Source organism: Gracilinanus agilis, chromosome 5 (genome assembly GCF_016433145.1).
Source record: "Gracilinanus agilis isolate LMUSP501 chromosome 5, AgileGrace, whole genome shotgun sequence".
In the NCBI taxonomy this organism is placed as follows: Eukaryota; Metazoa; Chordata; class Mammalia; order Didelphimorphia; family Didelphidae; genus Gracilinanus; species Gracilinanus agilis.
In genome coordinates, this window is record NC_058134.1 from 187,129,130 (window position 1) to 187,155,938 (window position 26,809).

Here is a 26,809-nt window from a genome sequence, read left to right on the forward strand (position 1 = left end):
TTTCCTTTTCCCAGATTATTTTATGGATGAGGAAATTGAGGCAAACAAGGTGAAGTAACTTTCCCAGGGACATATAGCTAGTAAATGACTGAGGCTGGATTTGAATTCATGAAGATGAGTCTTCCTGACTTCAGATCTGGCACCGAGTCACCTAGCTGTCCTTGTGAGTCAAGTAGCTAGGCATTACTTTCATGAGGGGATGAACCTATTAGGGCCTCCCCGGGCAGGAAGGTACTTACCTACAAGTCCTGTGTTCATGGGTTTCACTTGTTTTTGCATCAGGTGGCTTTAGAGAAATGTGGGCAGGGATTTTGCTCTGACTGGACCTCCCTTAGGTGGCCCAGAGGGCAAAGAGGAGCTTCACCCTGCAGCTCTCCTAAAAGCTCATGGGATTTAACTCTGTGAATTTACTTCCCCAAAGCAAACAAACTGGACCTGTGTCTGGCAGCAAATAGCCTGTGCACATATTTTGCTAAGTATACCTATCTGCCTCTCTGGGAATCTGGGAATTTTGACATTTTGTGGTTTAAAGGAAAATGCTACGAGGAAGATCACTGTCTGTGACCTCCCTGAGTGGGCTTCCCCTATGGGATGTGCAAGAACTTCCAGTAGAGGATTTGCTGCTCTTTGAAGTTGCCTGGGAAGTGACCAATAAAGGTTTGTAGTACACTTTTTAAAAAACCATGTACTTTTTTTTGGAAAGAGAGATTAGAAATGATCATAACAAGATTCATTTTATTGAATGTCAGGAAAATATTCCAAAGAACTTTGAAATTTTGTAGCAAGTTTAGTTATTTTGGTAGGTAAAAAAAAATTAAGTAGGTTAAGCTAAAGAGGGGATTGTTGAGCATCTTGGAACTAGTCTGGCAATGTATACATTTTAAGTAGGTTACCGAAGCCAAGTGATTATAAATAAAAAAGGAAAATACATAAGGTTTTGGGGATGTCTGTGTTTTTATTCTTCACCTCCAGAACAGTTCTTAGTCAAAAGAATAGTCAAATGGTCTTATGAAGAAGTTTGTACCTAATCTGATTAAATCAGAACCTTGGTCATTTCTTATTGTTATTATGTGAATTATTAAGTGTATTTCCTAATCATTTAAGATAAAAGCTGTTTAAAATGGAAAAGTCCTTGCATTTAAATTCAAAAGACCAACATTCTAATACCAACTCTATGTCTACCCTACCTACCAGTGAGATCAGGGACAAAATATTTAGCCCCTCTGGGCCCCGATTTTTCCTTCTGTAAAATGAGAAGATCGGACTAGGATTCTCTACGGTTCATTTCAGTTTCAAGTTCTATTTTCTTAATGAGATTTGCAGCTAAGTACCCATTCACTCTATTCTACGTAGGAAAATGTTGATATTTACATTAAATGAAAAAAATAATTCTGCTTTAATTGTTCTGACTACATAAATATTATTAAAAGGAAAAAGGGAAATAGGGATGCTAAAGGAACTATTTACTATTAATACTGATTCCAGTTCTTTTTGGCTTGGAATTCACTCTTTATAATGATTTTATCTTTTAGACATCATAAACATCATAAATGATTACTATATTAGTGATTTAAACAAACCCTATACAAAAGATAATGAGAGAATATTGACAACAATATTAACAACAAAATTTCAATTGTTTCCTTGATCATATTTCAAGGATATACAATTGAAGGGGACATTTCCACAAAATGTGAGACTTCTAAATCATTGATAGGTAAATGATAATCAGAATATAAGTAATTTAAAGATTTCTACATTGTTGAAAATAACATAACACATGATTTCCAGAGTCCCTTCCAGTTCTAAGTTCCATGATTTTTATAGTACAATGGTAACCAATCATAACTGTTACCGAATATGAAATAAAGTAGTCCTAAGTTCCTGTTTAGGATTTTCTTACTCAAATTGGCTTATAAATATATCAATCCATCAAAGTACCCATCAGCATAAATCTATAGATAAAGTAGTAAGTCCTTCTTATGTAAAATGTGAAATCCTTCTAAAAGCATAGAATGTAATTCTCTAATTCATAGTGACAAGGAGAAAGTCTTAGGGGAGAAGGATCTATCTATCTATCTATCTATCTATCTATCTATCTATCTATCTATCTATNAGGGGAGAAGTATCTATCTATCTATCTATCTATCTATCTATCTATCTATCTATCTATGGCTAAGAGTTGCAGAAAACTATAGATCATTGAATCAGAAGTTTTATAACATCTCTTTAAATGCTAATTGCTCACATTTGACAAGCAGCATAGTATGATGGACAGAAAGTCAACCTTGACCTTGGGAAGAAAGTCCTACATTTGGCACATAAGAAAGTCACTTGAAATTTTAGTGCCACAGGCAGCTCTTTAATACTATTTATATCGCTAACAAGATGTTGATGTTCGTGGCACAGCGTGTTTTCACAGATCTGGGTGAAAAAAAAAAAGATATTAGATCTGTGTGGTGCGTTTAGGATTCCCAAGTGCCTTCCTTGAAACCTTATGGTTGGTATAAATAGTGCAAATATTATTTTCTCTGTTTTACAGAAGAGGAAAGTGAGGCTCAGAAAAATTAAGTGGAGAGGTCTATCATTCAACTAGTGAAAGACAGGAATTGGACCTAGGCCTCTTCTGAGTTCGAATCCTAGATCTTATTCCACAACGCCACGCAAGTTCTCACTCAAAAGTACTTAAACATTCTCTGCCCAAAGTCCATGTTTTCACAGTTACTCTCTAGGGTACATTACTCCCAGGTCCACGCACTGTGTGTGTTGGAAGCAGAATGGGAGGGAAATGTTGCTGACATTGAGCAAGAGCTCAGGGAGGTGGGGAAGAAGAAGGTGGTTCTGCTAGCTGGTGCCAAAAGGGATTTTTTTTTTAGCATTAGCAATCAGCCTATAAATAATTCCCTCACTTTCCTCCTTGCAAACCACCTCCACTACTGGCTAGGTTAAACCAATTCTATCAACTCTATCCCTTCATACTAAATATACTAATATACATTAATATGTATATATACTAATATAGTAATGTACTAATGTGTATTACTTTTTGGAGATATCAGTTGGACAGTCAGTTAAGAAATACTTTTTACACCCTTGCTCTGTGCCAGCCCCTGTCCTAAGCAATGGTCACATAAAGAAAGGCAAAAACACAATCCCTGCCCTCAAAGAGATCACATGCTAATGGATGAGCAGGATAACAACCTGTACAAACAAGATATACTGTCCAGGCCTGGTGGATGACCAGTGAACTGGTTTGGAGTGGAAATCAGGAAAAGGAGTGTCATAGGCTGGCAAATGGAAATGTAGCTAGATGGTTGAGTTTATTGAATAAAATGTAAAAAACAAAACAAAACAAAACAAACAAACCAAAAAAAAAAAAATACAACCTGGGAATGGATCAGATTGTGAAGGGTTTTAAATGTCAACCAGAGCATTTTATATTTGATCCTAAAGGCAAATCCCTGGATTTGTCAGTTGGTCAGGGTAGGATGATTTCTGTCCCTGACCCAAATTTCCCACCCTAAGATAGAACTTCAATGGTCCTTCCCTAGTTACTGCTCTGACAAATGCCTTCCTTTGTTATATTTGTGACTAACAACAAGCTTTCCAAGATTTGAGCCACACTACAGATGATTCTGGGAAGTGAAAAGCAGCTAAAAATATTATTCACTAGTTGGGAAGATCAGGATCTCCCCATTAACACATCACCTCTATGGAGGGATTCGCTGATATTGCTTTGAAGTTCAGCTGGAGAAGATGGCCCTACCATTTGAGAAATTGATATTATGCTCATGGCAATTGTTGTCCCTAACTCCAACCATTCTTTTCAATCACATATGGACATAATAGAGGTGAGGGAGTCCTGACTATTGCCCCTGAGAGTGCTTGTTGGAAGGATCGCTTCTCATGCTTTCTTTCTTCAACCACAAAGCCGTCTTCTGATTCCTAATAATTTGCCAGGTATGTGGGAGAAAAAAAAGCCAATGTAAAGAATTATCTTTATAGTAAATCAGACAAGGAATGAATCCTCATGGTTAGTAATGGAACTAGATTACTTTAGATTTCTTTAATTGAATCCTAAATCTTATCCAGCAATTTGAATTCATTTGAGTTAGAAAGAATGAGATATTAAATTCAATATTAATGAAATCATTATAAACTTTTTGAAACAGTTGGTGGCATCTATACTGTAATCCAGACCAAAGCAAAAACAACTGCAGATGAATGGGGAGAAAATTATTGTCTGATTGGTCCATATTTTGAGCACAATATGAAGACACAAGTGGAAGAGTGTGAGCCTCCAAGCCCTGCAATTAAAAAAGCAGTGGAAGCAATGAACTTACACGGGTGTCAGGTACTGTGTTTTCCTTGGAAACTAAAAAGAGCAAAGAAAATTGCTTGAATTTGAATTGAAGCAAAGAAAATCAGTTGATTTAATATGATTCTGAGGTCAGTTGGGACATGAAGTCCCAACAGCAAATGTCTAATCACCTATTCAATGTTAGATTCATAAAACTTAGTAAAAAAAAATTAAGGAAGTGAGTAAACTTACATCTTCTATTGTAGAAGGAACAATATCCTAACCCTTTCCACCTCCCAAATTAGGTTAGTTTTTCACTAAAAGGTATCGAGACCATCCTTCAGACAGGATTGGCTTGGGAGATGAAAATCCTAGGCTGTTCAGTACACTTTTGGTTGCTTGAGTATAAAACAACCACAGGAGTTCCAAGTGCTTGGTTGGTGAAAGACGATGGACAATTCAGTCAAGAGAGCTCAGGGCAGTGGAATCACTTTGAGGAGTCCTCAGTGCCTTCCTTGTTGTATATCTTTCTGGTAAGGCCAAGTAAATCTCACTTTGTTGGCTGTTGAATGAACAATAAGTGTTTTATTTCATTATCAAACCTAAAGGACCACAGAACTGGCTTGATGCAGGTCAAATCCACAATACACTCTTACTCATATTCATGAGCTACCTATTTTAATCTGCCAATGATGAATTTGCAATAAATAGAAGACTGAACTATGACTCAATTTTTGTATTGTCATTCTAAAAGTCCTACCAAACTTAGGCTGCAGAATAGTCTTTTGGGAAAGGCAATATTGTTCATTTTAAAAATATGATTTACAATAATGGAAGTTTGAAAGGTTAAATTCTGAGCAGACAAAAGGAACCATTTTATGCCCTTAAGATTGTTCTTGATGCCTTTTATGATTTATGAACATAACAGAAAAAATGATTTATGAACATAACAGAAAAAATGACAGGAACAAACATTTCCTAAGTACAAACATTCGAGTCTGTCTAGCTGAGGCTCTAGGACAAATATTGTCCTTTCAAAGAAGCATATATGAAATTCCAGGATAGACAATGGGTTATAGGACTTCAGAGAAAGGAGAGAGAACTGTGGTCTATGGGAGAGGGTGGGGTGGTGGCCATGTGAAGGGTGGGAAGAGGAAAAGGGGAGAAAGGACATGAAAGGCTTCACAGAAGGGATGAGACTCAAGCAGAACCTCAAAAAAAAAAAATCCCAAACCAGAAGGATTTAGATAAGCCAAAAGAGAAGAGATATCTTTCTAGATAGGTCTGCCTAATATGAGCAATACAAGTATTGAGATGCTCAGGCGGTAAATGAGCATTTATCTAATTTAATGCATGGTTAGTAGGTACTCAAATAATATGAATGAATGGATAATTAGCAGAGTCCATTAAGTTGTCTTTTTCAAATAAATATTTCAATCAGGCATAAAAAATGATCAAGATAGCTTTCTATTCAACTTGGAAAATAATCTTCTATTCCGCTAAAGTTATATTCATTCAGTAATCACAAGTTTTTTTTTACTTGCAAAATGAACAGGTTCACTTTGGAAGATGGCTCATAGAAGGAAGCCCTTATGTGGTGCTGTTCGACATAGGATATTCTGCATGGAATTTGGACAGATGGAAAGGAGACCTCTGGGAAGCGTGCAACATAGGAATCCCTTACCATGACCGGGAGGCTAACGATATGCTTATATTTGGGTCATTAACTGCCTGGTTCTTAAAAGAGGTACTACTTCCAGATAGCAATATTCCAGAGGTTGAATGAAGCTGCCTTCATTTTCAGCCAACAGTCGATCAGTATGTAAGCATGATTTCACATGAATGGTGTAAGAAGAGGCTGGCAGTAGTGGAAAGAGTATTGGGTTAGCAGTTCGGGGACCTGGTTTCCAGTCTCAGCTCTACCATTAATTCACAATATTACTCTGACAAATAATTCTATATACAATGCAGAGGTAAATTAAATTATGTCTGAGATCCCTTCACTAAACTGAAATTCTATTCTATTCATTTTAAGTTAAGCACGATAAATGATTATTCAATTATTGGTTGACCCAAGACCTTTTCCAAGAAATCTGAAAAGATTAGTTTTTAGCTGGTGTAAATACTAGTTTCTGGAACAGAACCAGAAATAGAAATACTGTACAACTTTATCTCTTCTAATCTTTCCTCTGCCTGATTTTAGAAAACTACAAAATAGTATTTTAAATCCTATCAGTCCTGCCAGCTCATTGGCATAGTTAAAAAAAAAAAATCCTGTATCATTGTTTTACTTGTAGAAAAGTCAGCCTACATAATCAAGGCAAAACAGGTGTGTAAATCCGGTAGGCATCTATTTAAGTTATCAGAGGGACAATAAGGATTAGAGAACTGAGAAATGACCTTGGAAACAGGAAGACCAGTTCTGTCACTATAAGAATGAGCCTGGCCAAATGACTTGAATTTTCAGTGTCCCAGACAACTCTCCAGTATATTAAGTTTCAGTTGAACTTTGTCTGCAACAATGGAAAGAGGCACCACACTAAGAAGCATGACACCAAATGAATCCCAGGTGTAGGAAAAAAGTTGTTTTTATTCAGTGGTGTCCAACTATTCATGACCCCTTGGACCACAGCATACCAATGCTGTCCATGGGGTTTTCTTAGCAATGATGTAGAGTGGTTTGCCATTTCTTTCTCCAGTGCATTAGAACAAAAAGAAGTTAAATGACTTGCCTAGGATCACACATCTTGTAAGTGATTGAGGTCAGATTTGAACAAAGAGGTTAAATTAAATTATATCTGAGGGGGCAGCTGGGTAGTTCAGTGGATTGAGAGTCAGACCTAGAGATGGGAGGTCCTAGGTTCAAATCTGGCCTCAGACACTTCCCAGCTGTGTGGCCCTGGGCAAGTCACTTGACCCCCATTGCTCACCCTTACCACTCTTCCACCTAGGAGCCAATACACAGAAGTTAATTAAAAAAATTTTTTTAAATTTTTTTAAAAAATTAAAAAAAAATTATATCTGAGATCCCTCACTCACTAGCTGCCTTCAAATAATACCAGCCACTAAATATCAATTCTATTGTTTAAACGGTCAAACCTACATATTTAATATTCATAATAACTGTTTTAATTTTTGAAAATTGCATTAATGTGATATTTTTAAAAGTATTCATTGTAGGCAGTGATGATGATGATATACTGAAATGATCTGTTATGTCTCTGTACAATCACTTCAATGTGCTAGAAAGTAATTTTGCTAAGTTTCCATTCAGAACTATAGTAGCAAGTATTTAAAATTTCAGATTTAAGGCTACATAATATTAACAACATTTATATTATGCATATGTATATACATAAAATGTAATACTATGTCTGTACATATATAAATATATCAATTCAATTGGTTGTCATTTATGCTCTCCATTTGAGTTAGAAAGTTTGGTCTTTTGAAAATGAAGATCATTAACCCAGGATAGGAAAACTCTAAGCTGCTATTTTCCATTTAGTACTAAAGATATACTATTCCATTATAGGCTGCTTCTTTCTATAAGGGTTGCTTTTTGCGTCTTTTTTTCTTATTTTTGTTTTATTTCTATTCTGAACTTAAATAAAATGAGCATTTCCATATGCAATGTAAAACAGTAGAATATTATACAGAAGCAAATCTGCATTTCATAAAGTTTGCTTTTCTCTTAAGTATATAATAAATTCAGCTTGAACTTTTTGAAATGGGCCAGCTAGGTGGTACATAGGATAGAGTTCCCGGCCTGAAATCAGGAAGATTCATTTTCCTAAGTTCAAATCCGACCTCAGACATTGTGTTGACCCTAAGCAAGTCACTTAACCCTGTCTGCCTCAGTTCCTTATCTTTGAAATGAACTGGAGAAGGAAAGGACAAACCACTACAGTAACTTTGCCAGTAAAGTCCCAGATGAACTATCAAAGATTTGGACACAACTGAACAACTTTTCAAAGAAATCCTGCATATCTGTAATTCCTCTGTTTCTTCCTCAGTTCTTTTCTTTGTATTTTTTTTTAAGGGAATACAGGTCTCTGTCCTTGTCTTTCCTATTCCCTGTCTTTCTCTTTCTTCATATGCTGATAAGATTGTTTTCCTATTACTCCTTCTTTTCCTTTTGCTCTTTTTCTCAAGTCCTCTTTTTTATTTTATTTTTAGAAAAAATTTCCCTGGTTACATAAGTCCTCTTTTTTATTTTAAGAACTGTCATTAATAAAAAGGACTTAAATTTATATCAAATGCTTTATCCAGGCAAACCCATTTGAGCTTCACAACATTCCTGTGAGACAAATGCTATAGCTATTATTGACAACATTTTGTAAATGAAGAAACTGAGTTTAAGAGAAGTGACTTGCCCATAGTCCACAGTTATTAAGTACCCAAGATCTGATTTTTCCTTTGGTCTCTTTTTCATTTTCTTTCCTCATTGGGCATAATATAGGATTAAACATATTTGTATAATTAAGTCTACTGAATAAAGTTATATATTTCTTGAGTTCAAAGGAGTTTTCAAAGCAGATCAGGGAAATGTCATATTCCATAAAAAAAAAATATATATATATATAATTTATTAGATAAATGTTTTTAGGTTAATATTCTTTTCTGGGCATCAGAGACCCTGCATTCACTGAACTTTGGACAGGTAAAGTTAGCATAGTTTTATACTTGATCCTGTAGCTGATAGTAAGCCCTGGGAGTTTTTTGAGTGTTGAGTTTATTGAAGGAAGTGGCATAATCAGATTTGCACTTTATGAAGATTAGTTTGACAGCTGAATAAAGGACACTCTGTGGAGGGGAGACTTGAGGCAGATAAGTCAGCCAGGAGATCTTTACAACATTATAGGTGTGACGTGAAAGTAGCCTGCACTTGGGCACTGGCTGGATGAGTGGAGAGATGTGATATTACAAAGGGAGAAACAACAGGACTGCACAATATGTTGGATATGGGGAGTGAGTGAGAGTGAAGCCTCAAGGATGACACTGAAGTTATGAGTCTGGAAGACTAGGAGAATGATGCTATCCACAACAGTAATAAGGAAAGTAGGAAGAAGGAAATTAATTATGCTTATTTTATAGATAATGAAATTAAAGAACAGAAAGATTCAATGGCAGCTCAGTAAATAAAGTGCTGGATCTGGAGTCAGAAAGACCTGAGTTCAAATCTGACCTCAGTCACTTACTAGCTGTGTGATCCTGAGCAGGTCAGTTAAACACTGCTGGCCTCAGTTTCCTCATCTGTAAAATGGGGATAACAATAACACATCTCCCAGGATTGTGGAAAAGAGCAAATTAGATTTGTAAAGCTCTTAGCACAGTGCTTGGTACATAGTAAGTGCTATAAATGTTAGGTATTAATAGTGGTTAAGATCATCCATCTGCTTATTAACAAATCTAGGTCTTCTAACTTCATTAGGCTGGGCTATTTCACCAATATTTCTACCTATTTTTGTGTGAATAAATTTACATGACCCTGGAGATATGAAAATATTTAGAAATGTTCAATGATACACTGAGGACATGTATTATTAACAAATTCCAATTTGTGGCATAGTAGAAAGTAGGCAAAATTTAAGAGTCAGGTGAAGTGTCCTACCTTGGATAATTAAGAGCTGAGTGACCATGGAAACCCACCCTAATTCCTTACTTTTCTTAACTTCATTTTCCTAATCTATGAAATGAGTATAGCAATATTATATTTGCTTTTTATGGTTGTTATAATAAATGAAATAGCATAGGCAAAGCATGCCACAAGATTCCTGACATCACTGTATGTTGGTTATTATTTTTAATCAGTCTGACCATGATTCTAGCCTGATAGGTCTTGAGATGTCATTGGATTCCTGAATGCATCAGCTGATATTTATCCTTAGCTTTAAGTTTCACCAAGTCTACATAACTTGATCTCATTTGATCCTCTGGCTTCTCTACCAAGCAAAACACTATAAACAATATGTTACCAAATTGATGGAACTTTCCAGGCAATGTCAGAATATGGAGGAATAATGGAAGTATTTAACATCTAGTCCTACTCACCTCCATCTATCCCACCCCTCACCACCACCATGTTTGTCTGTTTGATGCATACAACAATATGACACTGTTTAGGGTAGTATTTATAGAGTGTAATCCTTCTATTTGTACAAAATAACTCCAACATCTAAATACTAAAAAACAAAGTTGTGTTTTGCTTGTGAATATTATAGTTGCCTTGTAATTTAAACCCTCTTTTTAGTGTCAGATGTAAATTATGATATTGCGAGGCATTTTGAAAATTCTACCTCATTCCATCAAAATAAAATCTCAAGTATTTGTCTTAAACTAAAAGGCAGAATAAGGAAGATGTACTACTTGATCACTTAAGTTCTCTTCTAGTCCCACATTTGCTGTTCTCTTGATACTTACTAATGATGTGATTTTGGATAGTCACTTGTATGGGCCTCAGTTTCCTCACCTGTAATAAAGCATTGAATCAGATGATCTTTCAGATCCTTTCAAACTCTAAAATCCTGTGGGTCTACATGCTTCTTTGCAATCAGAATCCACATCATTAAATGCTGAAAACTTTTAACTTTGGATAAAACTCATAGGTGGAGGTGTCTGTACTGTAAAATACTATAAATTCTGATCAAGGACAGATTCTATCAACATTTTTACTAAATATTTTTTCTTTCTATTTCAGGTGACTGACCATGTGGATGGTAAACATGTCATTGCTCAATTTCATGAATGGCAGGCAGGAACTGGACTAATTCTTTCTCGATCCAGGAGACTTCCTGTTGCCACTATATTTACGACCCATGCAACACTGCTTGGAAGGTACCTCTGTGCAGCAAACATTGATTTCTACAACCACCTTGATAAGGTAAAATAAACCTCTCTTTTTACCTCCTTCCTCTTTCGCCCCATCTTCTCCCCCCCCTTTTTTATTCTTCATGATGAATGATCAGAATGATTTATTCTGATTTTTTCAGAGTCTAGGCTACAGAACTCTCACATATACAATGACCTTTTTCAGCAAAGATATTGATTGTAAAGCTCTTCAAAGAAATAGTGTGAATCTTTTTTTAGGATTACTATTACTTATTCTCTTTTTATGACCATGAAATCACTGATGATTTGTATGTGGTTGAGCTAATGATTCCCCTGACAGCAGATATGTTTGGTAGTTTTAAAGGTATTTGATTAGTATGGCAATTACTAAGCTAAGAATTTCTCTAGAAAACTATACTGATAAATCCCATTAAATATCTCCCTCTCTAGAATAAAATTGTGCAACTATTTTATGAGCTACATTTTTGCAGATGGCATTCAGACTAAGACAAAAGATCCCAGAACTCTTGGTACCCCAAATGATTTGGGGATACAGTATACATAATAGCTGGTAGAACTTTAGGGGCTTCTCTCTTCTTCTAGTTCTGATGGTATCATCTTTATCCATGTGCTGGACATCAGGGAAATTCTTGGTATCTTCTCCTAAGTATGAGCACTCTATCCTCCCCAGCCCTAAATAAAAAAGTGCCCGAGACCTCACAGGATGGGGGTCAGTATTTAATGTTTTCATGTAGTCTTTTTGTGGGGAAAATATGATAGGTTTGTAATGGGAGAGTGAAAATACTGAAACCTGGCCTGTAATTAAAGGTGGGCATATGCCTCAGTGACAATACCTATTCACTTTAGAATATTAAACCAACATTGGTCTTCACTGCAATTTCATTTGACTTCCATTTGACTTTCCATTTCCAGTTGATTTCCAATTGCTCAACCAATGGGATAGTTTTGCCTTTCTGCATATTTATTTAGATCTTTGGAGTAACAATCTATGTGAATCTAATCTCAAATCTAATTACTAAATGAGGTAAATTTTCTTATTTCCTTGGCCCTCAGATTTTCTTGCCTATCAAATAAGGAAGTTATAATAGATAAACTTCAAGGTCCCTTCCAATTCTAATGGTCTATTATTCTATGAAATAGAACACAAGGATGTTTTGGAGTTGGGTGAGGGCAACTGTTTAGATAATAAGAATGGAAAGTGGCATTTTCATTTCAAAGATATTTGCTATGCAGGAAAGTTCTTAGCAACAAAACTTAGTATGCATAGAGCAATCAGTGACAGCTTCCTTGGAATAAAAAGGTCAACCTGACCCAAAGGCCAGATGACAAACATAAGGAATTCATTTTTAAAAATGCTCATTAAGGAATTTGATAGGCAGCAAAGTCTTCAGACAATTTTCTAATTTCTTTCTAGGAGATGGTTACTAAGGTCAAATCAGTGATCTGTGACAAATCAAGTGGACATATCTCTGGGGTGGAATATTAGCTTTTGACTTTTACGTGAGACAAGATATTTAAAGGGCACAGGACATTTTTTTCCTTTCAAATCAGTCAAAGTATGATGTATAACAATAAATAATAATTCATAGTATACCTTGGAAATATTTAATTACTTCACCAGGAACATTTTTCTCAGTGCATATGAAGTAGATCGGGGGGAAAAGGAAACAAATTTATCCTTATTTTTCTCATATCTTGATTTTATATTACTATCATTATTTCTTAAAGAGATATCATATACTTCAATCCACTTATTTCAAAGATGAGAATTAAACTGAAACCCTCAAAAAAGTGAATTGTACTGGGTCACAAACTCATCATTGGCAGAGCCAAAAATTCGAACCCTTCTAGAGTTCTTTTTATTATTCTACATTACTTCTCAGAAATTGAATTAAAGTCTATCAACCTCCTTCTCTCCTAACCTGACCCCCAGAAAGAGTTTCAGAAAAATACAGTGGCTCATCTTGCTTTATCCAAAGCAAATAGGGCACTTCTGCTCTTAATAACAACTCCACAGAATGCAAAAATGAAGCATCCAGGCACACTGCCTCTCTGTTTCTGTCCAAGAAGAAAGTAAATTCCCTAAATCTTGCTGTTCAGTTGTTTTTCGGTTGTGTCTGACTCTTCATGACCCCATTTGGGATTTTCTTGGCAAAGATACTAAAATGGTTTGCCATTTCCTTTTCCGGCTCATTTTAAAGATGAGGAAACTGAGACAACCCGAGTTAATTGACTTGCCCAGGGTCACATAGTTAGTATCTGAGGCCAGATTTGAACTCATGGAAATGTGATTTCCTGACTCTAAGCCCAGCTCTCATTATGGCACCTACTTGCCCCTTCCTACAATTCCACAGAATACAAAAATGGAACAACCAGGCATACTCTCTCTCTTTTTTCCTAGGAAGAAAGTAAATTCCCTAGCTTTTTGAGGGCTCTTATGCAAAGATGATTAAACCATTGCTCCATAGGTTGGACATTTGAGCTAAATGGCATCTAAATTACTTAGCTTACAACATTCATTAAGTTTACAAATAGTAATGTAAAGAATGTTGTACAAAAATAGTTGGATCCACTATCATTTTATATACTTTGGACTAATTCTGTATGAGATGTGGGGCCAAACTCAAGACCTATAAAAAAGAAACCAAACTGTGAACACTATTAAATTTTTTAAATGCCCATGAATCTCATTTCTTCCTAGATTCTCTTCTATATGTCACCTAAAACAGACCTTGCACCCATAATACTACTTTCATTACTGTATAATAAATAATGATAATGTAAAATAAATATTCATCAGATATGTATAACTTTATAATTTTATATATAATAGAAAATATTTTATATATTTAATGCAATNTCTTTCTCGATCCAGGAGACTTCCTGTTGCCACTATATTTACGACCCATGCAACACTGCTTGGAAGGTACCTCTGTGCAGCAAACATTGATTTCTACAACCACCTTGATAAGGTAAAATAAACCTCTCTTTTTACCTCCTTCCTCTTTCGCCCCATCTTCTCCCCCCCCTTTTTTATTCTTCATGATGAATGATCAGAATGATTTATTCTGATTTTTTCAGAGTCTAGGCTACAGAACTCTCACATATACAATGACCTTTTTCAGCAAAGATATCGATTGTAAAGCTCTTCAAAGAAATAGTGTGAATCTTTTATTAGGATTACTATTACTTATTCTCTTTTTATGACCATGAAATCACTGATAATTTGTATGTGGTTGAGCTAATGATTCCCCCGACAGTAGATATGTTTGGTAGTTTTAAAGGTATTTGATTAGTATGGCCATTACTAAGCTAAGAATTTCTCTAGAAAACTATACTGATAAATCCCATTAAATATCTCCCTCTCTAGAATAAAATTGTGCAACTATTTTATGAGCTACATTTTTGCAGATGGCATTCAGACTAAGACAAAAGATCCCAGAACTCTTGGTACCCCAAATGATTTGGGGATACAGTATACATAATAGCTGGTAGAACTTTAGGGGCTTCTCTCTTCTAGTTCTGATGGTATCATCTTTATCCATGTGTTGGACATCAGGGAAATTCTTGGTATCTTCTCCTAAGTATGAGCACTCTATCCTCCCCAGCCCTAAATAAAAAAGTGTCCGGGACCTCACAGGATGGGGGTCAGTATTTAATGTTTTCATGTAGTCTTTTTTGTGGGAAAATATGATAGGTATGTAATGGGAGAGTGAAAATACTGAAACCTGGCCTGTAATTAAAGGTGGGCATATGCTTCAGTGACAATACCTATTCACTTTAGAATATTAAACCAACATTGGTCTTCACTGCAATTTCATTTGACTTCCATTTGACTTTCCATTTCCAGTTGATTTCCAATTGCTCAACCAATGGGATAGTTTTGTCTTTCTGCATATTTATTTAGATCTTTGGAGTAACAATCTATGTGAATCTAATCTCAAATCTTCTAATAACTAAATGAGGTAAATTTTCTTATTTCCTTGGCCCTCAGATTTTCTTGCCTATTAAATAAGGAAGTTATAATAGATAAACTTCAAGGTCCTTTCCAATTCTAATGGTCTATTATTCTATGAAATAGAACACAAGGATGTTTTGGAGTTGGGTGAGGGCAACTGTTTAGATAATAAGAATGGAAAGTGGCATTTTCATTTCAAAGATATTTGCTATGCAGGAAAGTTCTTAGCAACAAAACTTAGTATGCATAGAGCAATCAGTGACAGCTTCCTTGGAATAAAAAGGTCAACCTGACCCAAAGGCCAGATGACAAACATAAGGAATTCATTTTAAAAAATGCTCATTAGGGGATTTGATAGGCAGCAAAGTCTTCAGACAATTTTCTAATTTCTTTCTAGGAGATGGTTACTAAGGTCAAATCAGTGATCTGTGACAAATCAAGTGGACATATCTCTGGGGTGGAATATTAGCTTTTGACTTTTACGTGAGACAAGATATTTAAAGGGCACAGGACATTTTTTTCCTTTCAAATCAGTCAAAGTATGATGTATAACAATAAATAATAATTCATAGTATACCTTGGAAATATTTAATTACTTCACCAGGAACATTTTTCTCAGTGCATATGAAGTAGATCGGGGGGAAAAGGAAACAAATTTATCCTTATTTTTCTCATATCTTGATTTTATATTACTATCATTATTTCTTAAAGAGATATCATATACTTCAATCCACTTATTTCAAAGATGAGAATTAAACTGAAACCCTCAAAGAAGTGAATTGTACTGGGTCACAAACTCATCATTGGCAGAGCCAAAAATTCGAACCCTTCTAGAGTTCTTTTTATTATTCTACATTACTTCTCAGAAATTGAATTAAAGTCTATCAACCTCCTTCTCTCCTAACCTGACCCCCAGAAAGAGTTTCAGAAAAATACAGTGGCTCATCTTGCTTTATCCAAAGCAAATAGGGCACTTCTGCTCTTAATAACAACTCCACAGAATGCAAAAATGAAGCATCCAGGCACACTGCCTCTCTGTTTCTGTCCAGGAAGAAAGTAAATTCCCTAAATCTTGCTGTTCAGTTGTTTTTCGGTTGTGTCTGACTCTTCATGACCCCATTTGGGATTTTCTTGGCAAAGATACTAAAATGGTTTGCCATTTCCTTTTCTGGCTCATTTTAAAGATGAGGAAACTGAGACAACCCGAGTTAATTGACTTGCCCAGGGTCACATAGTTAGTATCTGAGGCCAGATTTGAACTCATGGAGATGTGATTTCCTGACTCTAAGCCAAGCTCTCATTATGGCACCTACTTGCCCCTTCCTACAATTCCACAGAATACAAAAATGGAACAACCAGGCATACTCTCTCTCTTTTTTCCTAGGAAGAAAGTAAATTCCCTAGCTTTTTGAGGGCTCTTATGCAAAGGTGATTAAACCATTGCTCCATAGGTTGGACATTTGAGCTAAATGGCATCTAAATTACTTAGCTTACAACATTCATTAAGTTTACAAATAGTAATGTAAAGAATGTTGTACAAAAATAGTTGGATCCACTATCATTTTATATACTTTGGACTAATTCTGTATGAGATGTGGGGCCAAACTCAAGACCTATAAAAAAGAAACCAAACTGTGAACACTATTAAATTTTTTAAATGCCCATGAATCTCATTTCTTCCTAGATTCTCTTCTATATGTCACCTAAAACAGACCTTGCACCCATAATACTACTTTCATTACTGTATAATAAATAATGATAATGTAAAATAAATATTCATCAGATATGTATAACTTTATAATTTTGTATATAATATAAAATATTTTATATATTTAATGCAATTATATAATATTTTATATTTATACATTTATATTAATTTATATTAATTTATGTTTATATAAATATTTATGTTTATATTTTATATAAAATATTTTATATTTGTATTTTATAAAATATAAAATAATAATTTTAAGAGAATAGAATTAGAATACAAATGGCATTTATTGCATCTACAGTGTGAGATTTCTCGAATTTCTCAAATTATATTAACAGATATTAGTGAAAATTTGTTTTCCCCCTCTCAATTTTTAAATAAGAGTTGCTGATCTTTATTCAAGTCATGACTATGGTTATTAAAAAACATTTTATGGCTCCCCCAAAATATGAGCTTTCTAAAAGCTTCATTTTTTGAGCCAGCATGATAGGTCCACCAAGAGTAAAATGAAAAGAATTTGAGATATAGTAAACTTAAACTCTGAAATAATCCATGAGGCAAAATGATGATCTTATAGGTTTTTAAAGCTGAAACAGAACCTTGTTTTCAATTTGTCCAGACTGCTCACTTTACAGATGCATAAACTCATGAAGTTCAGTGTGGTTTAGAATTTTAAAACGATAGACAATTTCAATTTAAAATTGGAATGAAATTATTTATATAAATATCTAATACATTTTATTTTTTAAAAATTAGTAAAATTTGTCATTAAAAATCTAAACTATGGTGAGGCAAATTTTCTCAAATAATAGCAATATTTTGAACTTGTTATTCCCTTCCAAAATTTTAAAATTTAAATATATGTCTGTAGCACTGTTGGAAAGGCATAAAAGTACCTGTGTATGTAATGACTATGTAACCCTGTCACCAAGAAGAGTAACCCAGTGCAGAGTCAGGAAGGAGAAGAGTAAAACTGGCATGGTCTATGATGATAGCTATCTGTGCCCTTATTGGGAGTAGAGACAGATTGTTGGTTGCTATTTATTACAAGTTCAGGATTTTAAAATTATATACTTATATTTGAAAGATTCTAGTAAATCACTCCCCTCATGAAAGGATATGTTGAAGGAAAATTAAATTGAAGGAAATGGGGAAACAGAGGCGGGGGGAGCCCTTAGAGAGACCATGAGATTATCCTGTCCCATGGTAGAAAGATGAAGATACCAGGATGCTTCTCATGGTTAGAGAAACTGTAGAATTGCTGCTGGGATGGGAATTGAGGGAGAGAACCAGACTGAGCAGGGCTAAGGAAAGCTTCCATGAAAGAATAGACCCAGAAATTTCACTTTAGCTTGCACATTTGGGCACTTTCTGAGGCGACTGATTCTAGGTTTCCTGGGCAGGTGGGATCATGCTGACTCCTAGGAAGAGGAAGAGGAACAAATTTCCTAAGGTCAAACGAGGGATCAGAAATGGTCACACAACACAGTGCAGAACTGGAGGAGAACATAAAGTATTGAGAATGGCAAAGAGGGTCTTACAGACATGGATGCCCTGTGCCAAAGTTCTCACTGTCCATCCTAGTTGAGTTCCTCGATGCTACACATTGGTTCATCTATGAAGTTAGCATAATTACATCTTTTCCTTATTTTCCTGATTTATTTGTCCCTACCTCTGATTTCTTAGGTGTAGGGAACTCACAGGGAGAAGCTGTCCTCAGTGCCCAGGCTTTGGGAATTTAAGACACATTTCTCCACCTTCTTAAAAATTCTGGGAATTACAAAACTGAAATAAGAGATTAGATCCAATCATTCCAGTAGGGTCCAAGAACACACTAGAAAGGACAGCACTTGTTAAAGATGAGATAAAAAACTCTCTATAATACAAATATGTCTCTGCAAAAATGTCACTGAGCTCTAGACCAAGCTGAAAGTCTATAGAACAATTGCAGTGTAACATGTTCTTTAAATGATCATTTTATAACACCTGAATAGTGATTTACATTTTGTAAAGCTCTTTCAGACATATTAGCTCCTTTGGTTCTAACAACAAACTCTTCTAGGAGGGTAGAGCAGAGGACATTTTAAAGACAGGTTCATAATCCCCGTCATTCCATGTGAACCTTCCTCATCCATAAAATGAGGGAATAATAAAACAGTGTTTGAGTTCATAACATTACCAGGCAATGCTTAAAAATAACAAAATTATAAAAAGAATATCATTAAAGTGGTAAGAAAGCCATGGCAGAGTTTGATAGCAGCAACCATGGCATATGAACTTCATCTGTTGTTACTACCTAAAAGAACTTCCACTTGAATAAAAGGGAAACAGTTCATTTTTTTTATAGCCTCTTAAGGTTACCACTAACTTGAAAGATAGCAGTAAGATCTAACAACTAATTTTTATGTGGATAGCTAATAGAAAGTGATTTACAATTAATTTAATGAAGCATAAGGCAAACATGCAGGCCATAAACTTAGGAAAATCATTCTATCTATGTAAAATAAGATGAATGATTATTTTTTTATATTGAGTTGAATTTAAGCCTCCAACATTTATGGACAATATCTATTAGATATCATAAGAGTTCAGGGTCTTAAGGACAAGAATTAATCAAGTTTCTTTTTTTAAGTGTGGGAAATGAATGTTCTAGGCAGCTCTATAGTATCAGTATTTTTTACATGTCAATTTTTATTAAATGATTATACTAGGAAGTAAAGAAATAATTTTTGTAGTTCTTAACTTTTATTTGTTTGTTATGAACCCCTTTGCCAGCCTGGTGAAGCTTAAGAACCTCTTTTCAGAATTATGTTTTTAAATCATAAAATACACAGAATTATAAGGGGAACCATTTATATCAAAATATGGTCACCAAAAATATTTTTTTAAAATAGATTTACAAATCTTATGTTTAAAACCCCTGATTTTGTTGAACCTTCAGAATTGCATCATTGATCTCATTTTAATAATTAGAGTTCCATTTTCTATATTTGACTAAGTCTGTTTCAATGGTTTTCAGTTTGTCTGTGGATTTAAGACTTCATGGAGTAGATAATACCATGAGAGAGGAGGAGATGTGGAAGTGTCTGTGTGGGGGTAGTGGTGGTTTTGGTGGTGGTGGTGGTGGTGGTATGAGTTTAGGACGAAAGAAAGAGCTGGTAGACACCAGAAGAAAGAGAAAAGCCACTAATTCTTTGGATGTTCATGCTATTTTCATATTACAAGGTAAATACATTTAAATTACATTTAACATTTAAATGTTAATATTACCAGAAACCTACATGTTCAACATCTGGAGGATACCTTTAGCCCATTGGTTGTCCATATTTTGCAATTTCAGAAACACTGTTAACCACAGAAATATTGGGATTACAGGACCTGACAAAAATTAATAAAAATTCAACACTGGACCAATGACTACCGTGTTATACCTGAAAGAAGGCTAATACATCTCAATAATTAGGTAAACAGAGAGACAGAGGAAGAGAGTTCTTGTTTAGGGACAAAACAGATAGATGTCAAATACTGAAAAAAAAAATTAGAATAAGCCAAAAAGTAGATTCAGATCAGACTGATACCAGTTTGTACAGGAGACTTAAATGGAAAGGATTGAGATAAGGAAAACCAGTTATTGCAGAAAGGATATAAGCTAGGAATTTAGTATCAGATTCAAAGGTAAAATAACAAGGTATTCCAGAAAAATAAGTTTATCTATTTCAATCTCTCTCTAAATCTTTTTTATGATAGCTGCTTATTTATGTAGGAATGCATTTATTTGAACAAGGTCATAATTAGAGTCTGACATGCTTCCTCCTAATTCAATCATACCTGCCAGGTCATATACTCATATAATAAGACTCAGGGCCATTTCTGGGGTCAACATTGAGTCTTCACCTTGGGTTGGGGGGCACCCTTCATCCCTCTTATTCCTCTTTGTCCTGCCATCCCCACGCCTTGTGTTCCTCTGACAGTCTATACAGCCTGACGCTACTATTCCTGATCCCTCCCCTGACCCTGGGGCGCCATCCCTTCCATACTTACTGTCCCATTACCCAGGCACCCCAATTTCCCCACTACAGGGACCTCATTCTTATGTCAGGGGAAATTCTCATGTTAATGAGGGGTGGGAGGTCAATCTAAAGAACAGCCTGCCTTGGTGAGTAAGATGAGTTTATCTATCTATCTTACCTGTCTGAGAGGCTCCTACATTCTTTTCCCATAAACTGGAGATTTTTATACATAGCTCTGTTAATGCTCTTTTGTTAAGTTTTCTCTTATTTTGTTTTCCAATGTTGAACTGAAAATCAAACAACATGCAATTTAGATTTATCTTGCAAAACTCTCAGCTGGACAGTGAGCCTGACTAATGCTTGGTTTATAAATTCTACTCCTTCTGTATCACCTTTAACAAAACAAAACAAAACAAAACAAAATTCCCCAAGCTTAAGAATTCCTCGTCACAGTTCTGATAAGACTTGAGACACCACAGACACTTTTGCCCTATTAGACAGCCTTGTTTTGCTCTGTATGTGAGGTTCAACAGAGGCAAATGTGTGTTTTTTGTTTAACAGTTTGACATAGACAAGGAAGCTGGGGAGAGACAAATTTACCATCGGTACTGCATGGAGCGAGCTTCCGTTCATTGCGCTCACGTGTTCACTACGGTTTCTGAAATCACTGCCATCGAAGCTGAACACATGCTGAAAAGAAAACCTGGTAAACATCCTCTACATGGTCTGTCACTGAGCTCTGGGGTTTATGGATAACGTGGGGGACCCGAGGAGAGATGGAGAGGAGTGATATGGTAGAGGCACTTCAGAGCTGGGTGACTCTGGGCAAGTCACTTAAGCTCTGCCTGCCTCCATCACTCACCCATAAATTGGGGATAATAACAGTGCCTGCCTCCCTGGGTTGTTTTGAAGATAAAATCAGGTCGTTGTAAGGCACTCTTCAAAGCTTAAGATGCTATACAAATGCTAATTATAATTATAATAATTATCATTATGATTCCTATCCAAATCTCTATATTCAACTATAGATAAAAATTTGTATACATATACAGATATATAAATGTATATTATATACATAATATTCTTCTTTGTTTATACATAGAATAATGTATGCTTAGACATTTAGATGCATTTGTGAGCTCTCTCTCTCCTTACGCAGATCGAAATAGCTCTACATTTTCTCATCTTGGATAGTTTTTGGTTCATGTTTTTTTTTTTTTTTCAATAAATCCTTCAGAAAGAGTCTACTTTGCTCTGGAGTCCTTCCTCTCCTTAAAAAAATATATATATCTCAAGGATATTCATGCAGTAGATTGAACTCTGTTTCATTGCACCTTGTCCTAATTTTGTGATTGCCTTATCTCTTCTTCTAGGCAGATCTTTGATGATGTCCCTCAGCTGTTCATGAGGTACATCATTGATTCCCAAAGTGGGCGCTAGCACCCCCGGTGGGTGCTGCAGCAATCCAGGGAGGTGGCGATGGCCACAAGTGCATTTATCTTTCCTATTAATTGCTATTAAAATTTAAAAAAAAATTAATTTCCAGGGGGCTAAGTAATATTTTTTTTTCTGGAAAAGAGGTGGTAGACCAAAGAAGTTTGGGAACCACTGAGGTACATAATTCCTGGTTTCTGGAGCATCAAATGGATATGATTAGATTTCATTAATCCTAAAGATTATAAACTCTTTGAGAGTGACTGTCTTTTTTTTTTATTATTGTATCCCCAGCATGTAGTTAATAAATAATCATTGGATTGGACATCATAGTTAAAATTATGCATGATATAATTATATGTGAGATGTCGCAGTGAGTTTGAGTCAGAAAATTCTAATTAAGGAAACTTAAACCTGGATCTTCACCAGGCAAAATGGAAGTCAAGACCAATTTTTAAGAGTGTAGTAATACTTAATTCTTGGCCTCTTTCTATTTTTTCAGTCATCTAATTCCTTACTCCCTTCTAAGTACTTAATAATCCAGTAGCAAATTACTGTTCCTTGAACATGATGATCTCCCTCCCAACTCCATGCATTTTCTTTTTTTCCTAATCCCTTGCTTTTTTTTTTAGTATCAATTCTAAGGCAGAAAGGGAAGGGTTGGGCAAATGGGGTTAAGTGGGTCACATAGGGTCATAGAGTAGGATGTGTCTGAAGCCAGATTTGAACCCAGGTTGTCCCTATTTCAGGCCCTTCTATCCATTGAACTATATAGCTGTACCTACTCCATACATTTTCACTGGCTATCACTCCATGCTTAGAATATTCCACCTCCTTGTTTCAGATTCTTGGCTTCTCCAACATGCTTTAAGTCTCAGCTAAAAATCTCATTTTCTTCAAGAAACCTATCCTGACTTGCCTTAGTGCTAGTGCCTTTCCTTTGAGATGATTTCCAATTTAGTCGGTACATACTTGTTTATTTTTATATAATTGTTTGCATGATGAGCTCCTTGAGAGCAGGAACATTTTTCCCCCTTTCTTTTTAACCTCAAAGCTTAGCACCATGCCTGACATAGAGTAGGTACTTTACAAATGCTTATTGACTTGGTTGCTACATTTTGTTAATCTGCTGTATATGCTTGCATTTTAAAAAATTCCAAATGCTTACAAATCCCAAATAAAATGAGCTTTTCCATATATAAAGAAAAAAGAAGATACTATACAAATGAAATCAAAGATCTCCTACATGTTTAATTTACTTTTCTTCATAGCCACATAGCAGATCCCCTCCACAAGGGTCCTAACCTTCCCCTCCCCTCCCTGCATCACACAGGATATCATCATGTAAAAAAATAAATATATGAGGGTTTGGTAGAATAGTATAAATCAAGAGTCAATAGGGTATCTAACTGGGGTATCAAACTGGGTTCTTAACTGTTGGTGATGGGCCAAATCACCAGATCTGGGTAAGGATATTCAAGGAGAGGCTGATAAGTAACATAACATGGTTTATTTAACAAACAGGGACAAATTGGGATGGGAGCAGGATTAACTACCTTAAACAAAACTTGGATTCCCTCCCCACAAGGTCCAACAAGGTGTCTCTACACTGACCACACTAAAAATCCATCAGCTGCCTAACTCAAACCTAACCAGAGTTCCTATGTAGATATTTAAATAAAGGAAAACTGGAAGGTGAACAGGTCCAGCTGAACAGATTGGGGTCTCACATCTGTATCCTCATACAGGAATTCCTCCAGGAATCCAGTTGTTAACAGCCAGTAAGATCCAATCTGGAGAGGGAGTAGGGATTTTGACACTGGTGTCCACCACTGTATTTCTCACCTATCACTCAACCTAACTCTAGCCAAAGACTCTTGATGGTTGTTGATTTCACCAAAGTGGGAAATACAGAGAGAAACCAGATATTCCCATCCAAGGGAAAAGTCCAGGGAATAACTGACTCTTAGCCAGCCACTCTCCCAAAGTTCTGGAATCTTTTTTTTTCTCTGCCTGTCAATCACCTTCACTTTGCTAATTTCCTAAAACACATGTAAGTCAACATATTCATATAAATTAAGTCTTTTTTGTTTTCTTTTTCTGTTCGCTTTCTGGAGATAACTTTTCAGTTTATTCTTCTAGTGTTAGGCCTTTGGTTTCATTGTTCATTATTTCATATAGTTCTTTCCAAGTTTTTTAAAAAATCAGTTTGTTTATCATTTCTTATGGTGTATTAGATCACAATCATAGACCACAATTTGTTTAGCCATTCCCCCATCCCCTCAGTTTCCAATTCTTTGCCACCACAAAGAAAACTGCTATAAATATTTTGGAGAATATGGGTTTTTTTCCCTCCTTCCCTAATCTCATTGGGAAACATCCAGCAATGGTATACACAGGTGTCTTAGAATATACACAGTTTTATAATTCTCTGAGCTAAATTCCAAATTGTTTTTCAAAATGGTTGGATCAGTTCACAGTTCCCAAAAGTGCATTAATGTCCTTATTTTCCCACATTCTTCCAATATTGGTCACTTTGCCCTTTTGTCATTTTAGCCAGTCTGGTGAGTATAAAGTAATATTTCAGAATTGTTTTGTTTTAAATTTCTCTAATCACTATTGATTTGGAGTATTTTTTCACATACATTTTCATATACCTTGCATCTTCAATAACTACTATGTTCCTGATCTGATACAAAGTCCAAGATGTATAAATACAAAGAATGGGACAAGTTTCTTCTCCCAGAAATTACATTCTTCCCCATTTACCTATAATTCCATTTGGATTCTACCCTCATTACTCTACTGAATGCTGGTTGATATCATGTATAAAAAGCACTTTGAAAGGACTACATAAATGTAAGTTATCGTTATCATTGTTATTGTTATTACTTAACCTACACTAAGCTCACTAATGACCACTTGATTACAAAATGTGTAATTTCTGTTTTTTTCTCAGTATTCATCCTTCTAGACCTAAATGAAATATTTGTTTCCAGTTCTCTTCTTGAAGATAACTCTTCTTTTTGACTTATGTGACTCTGATTCTCCTTAAACTTTTCTGATTTTCTTCCCTCTTTCCTTAACTAGTTTCTTATTATTCTCTTAACTCCTAAATTCAAGCTTCATTCTTAGAATTCTCTATGCATCCTCCATGAATGGGCTTGAATGATTACAACTTTGGGTGATTCTAAATTTTCTCTCTCCAGCATTACCTCTCTTACACTCTAATCTCTTATTTCCAACCATGTTTATCTGGTGGACATCTCCCCTTGATATAGTGCCCCATAATCCTTATCACCTCACATACTGATTATTGCAACAGTCTTTTTTTTTAAATCATCTTCTCAACATCATTTTCTTTTCCATCCCAATTTCATCCATCCTATACACAGTTTTGAGATGAATCTTTCTAGTACACTTTTGATATTGTTCTTCCTCTCTTTAAAAATCTTTGGTAACTACCTATTATCTACCACATAAAATCTAAACTTCATAACTTGACATTCAAGGTCCTTTGCAATGTGGTCCCAAACTAGTTTTCCTAGCATCCCTCTGCCCTACTTCTTTACATATACTACACACTTCAGGAAAATGGGATTACCCTCTACTTTTGAAACACATTTATCACTTTTAACAGATCTTAGCTTTGTCCACTTTTTTTTTTTTGCTTGTGATACACTCTTGTCTCCTACTATCTCATCTTTCTGAAATCTCATCCATCTTTCAAGGCTCAGCTCAAGTATTATTTAATCCTTGAGGCCTTCCCTATTCTCTTATGCCAAAAAGCTTTGTCTCCTATGAAATCCCATTGCTTTTTGTTTTAGTAATACTTATGACATTTCCTGTAGCCTGTCTCAGGTTATATTTGGTTATGTATATATGCCCTGTCTTCTTGGTTAATTTGAAGGTTACTTGTGATAAGCTTTTGTGTTTTAGAAAAATGCCTTACACATTATTGTTGTTACTGAATGGATATATTACACTCTGATAAAGTCTTGGAATAATAGAGAGATAATGAAAGAGACCTTTCTTCATTCCTCTCTATAAAGAAATAGATGAATTATTGTGATAGTTTTTTAATTGAAGGGAAAAGGACAGACTAGAGAGATGTTCCAGAGACAGAATCAACAAGATAACTTATTGGATGTGCAGTGTGAGAGAAGTTGAAATGGGAAGTTGAAGATGACTCCCAGGTTGCAAACTTAAGTGACTAGAAGAATAGCAGTGCTATCAAAAGAGATAGGAAAATTCTGAAAAGTATTGAGTTTGAGGGAAAGATAATTAGTCATATTTTGAATAGAATGAATTTCATATACCTCAAGCATTTCCCTGCCTTCTCACTCATGCCAGAAATTCCACCATTTGCACTTTATTCCAATTTCAAGAAGCTAATATTTCAAGCAGAGTGATGATAAGAGGAAAAAAAGAACCCACGTGCTGAGAGAGCTACAGAAGCAGAGGGAGAGAGAAAAGGGGAGAGAGAGAGAGAGAGAGAGAGAGAGAGAGAGAGAGAGAGAGAGAGAGAGAGATTGAGAGAG

General features: G+C 35.4%; 1 protein-coding gene across 2 annotated transcripts in view; it reads left to right on the forward strand.

The window, feature by feature from the left end:
• The first annotated feature begins 536 nt into the window (after positions 1 to 536).
• The window catches only part of GYS2 (glycogen synthase 2), a 65,869-nt gene continuing 39,596 nt past the window's right edge, over positions 537 to 26,809 (forward strand). For both annotated transcript variants that reach the window (XM_044677719.1, XM_044677721.1), the window contains exons 1-5: positions 537 to 657; positions 4,173 to 4,354; positions 5,856 to 6,047; positions 11,001 to 11,183; positions 21,396 to 21,540. In XM_044677719.1, the coding sequence (XP_044533654.1) occupies positions 537 to 657; positions 4,173 to 4,354; positions 5,856 to 6,047; positions 11,001 to 11,183; positions 21,396 to 21,540 (823 nt within the window). The remainder of the gene's footprint in view (positions 658 to 4,172; positions 4,355 to 5,855; positions 6,048 to 11,000; positions 11,184 to 21,395; positions 21,541 to 26,809) is intronic.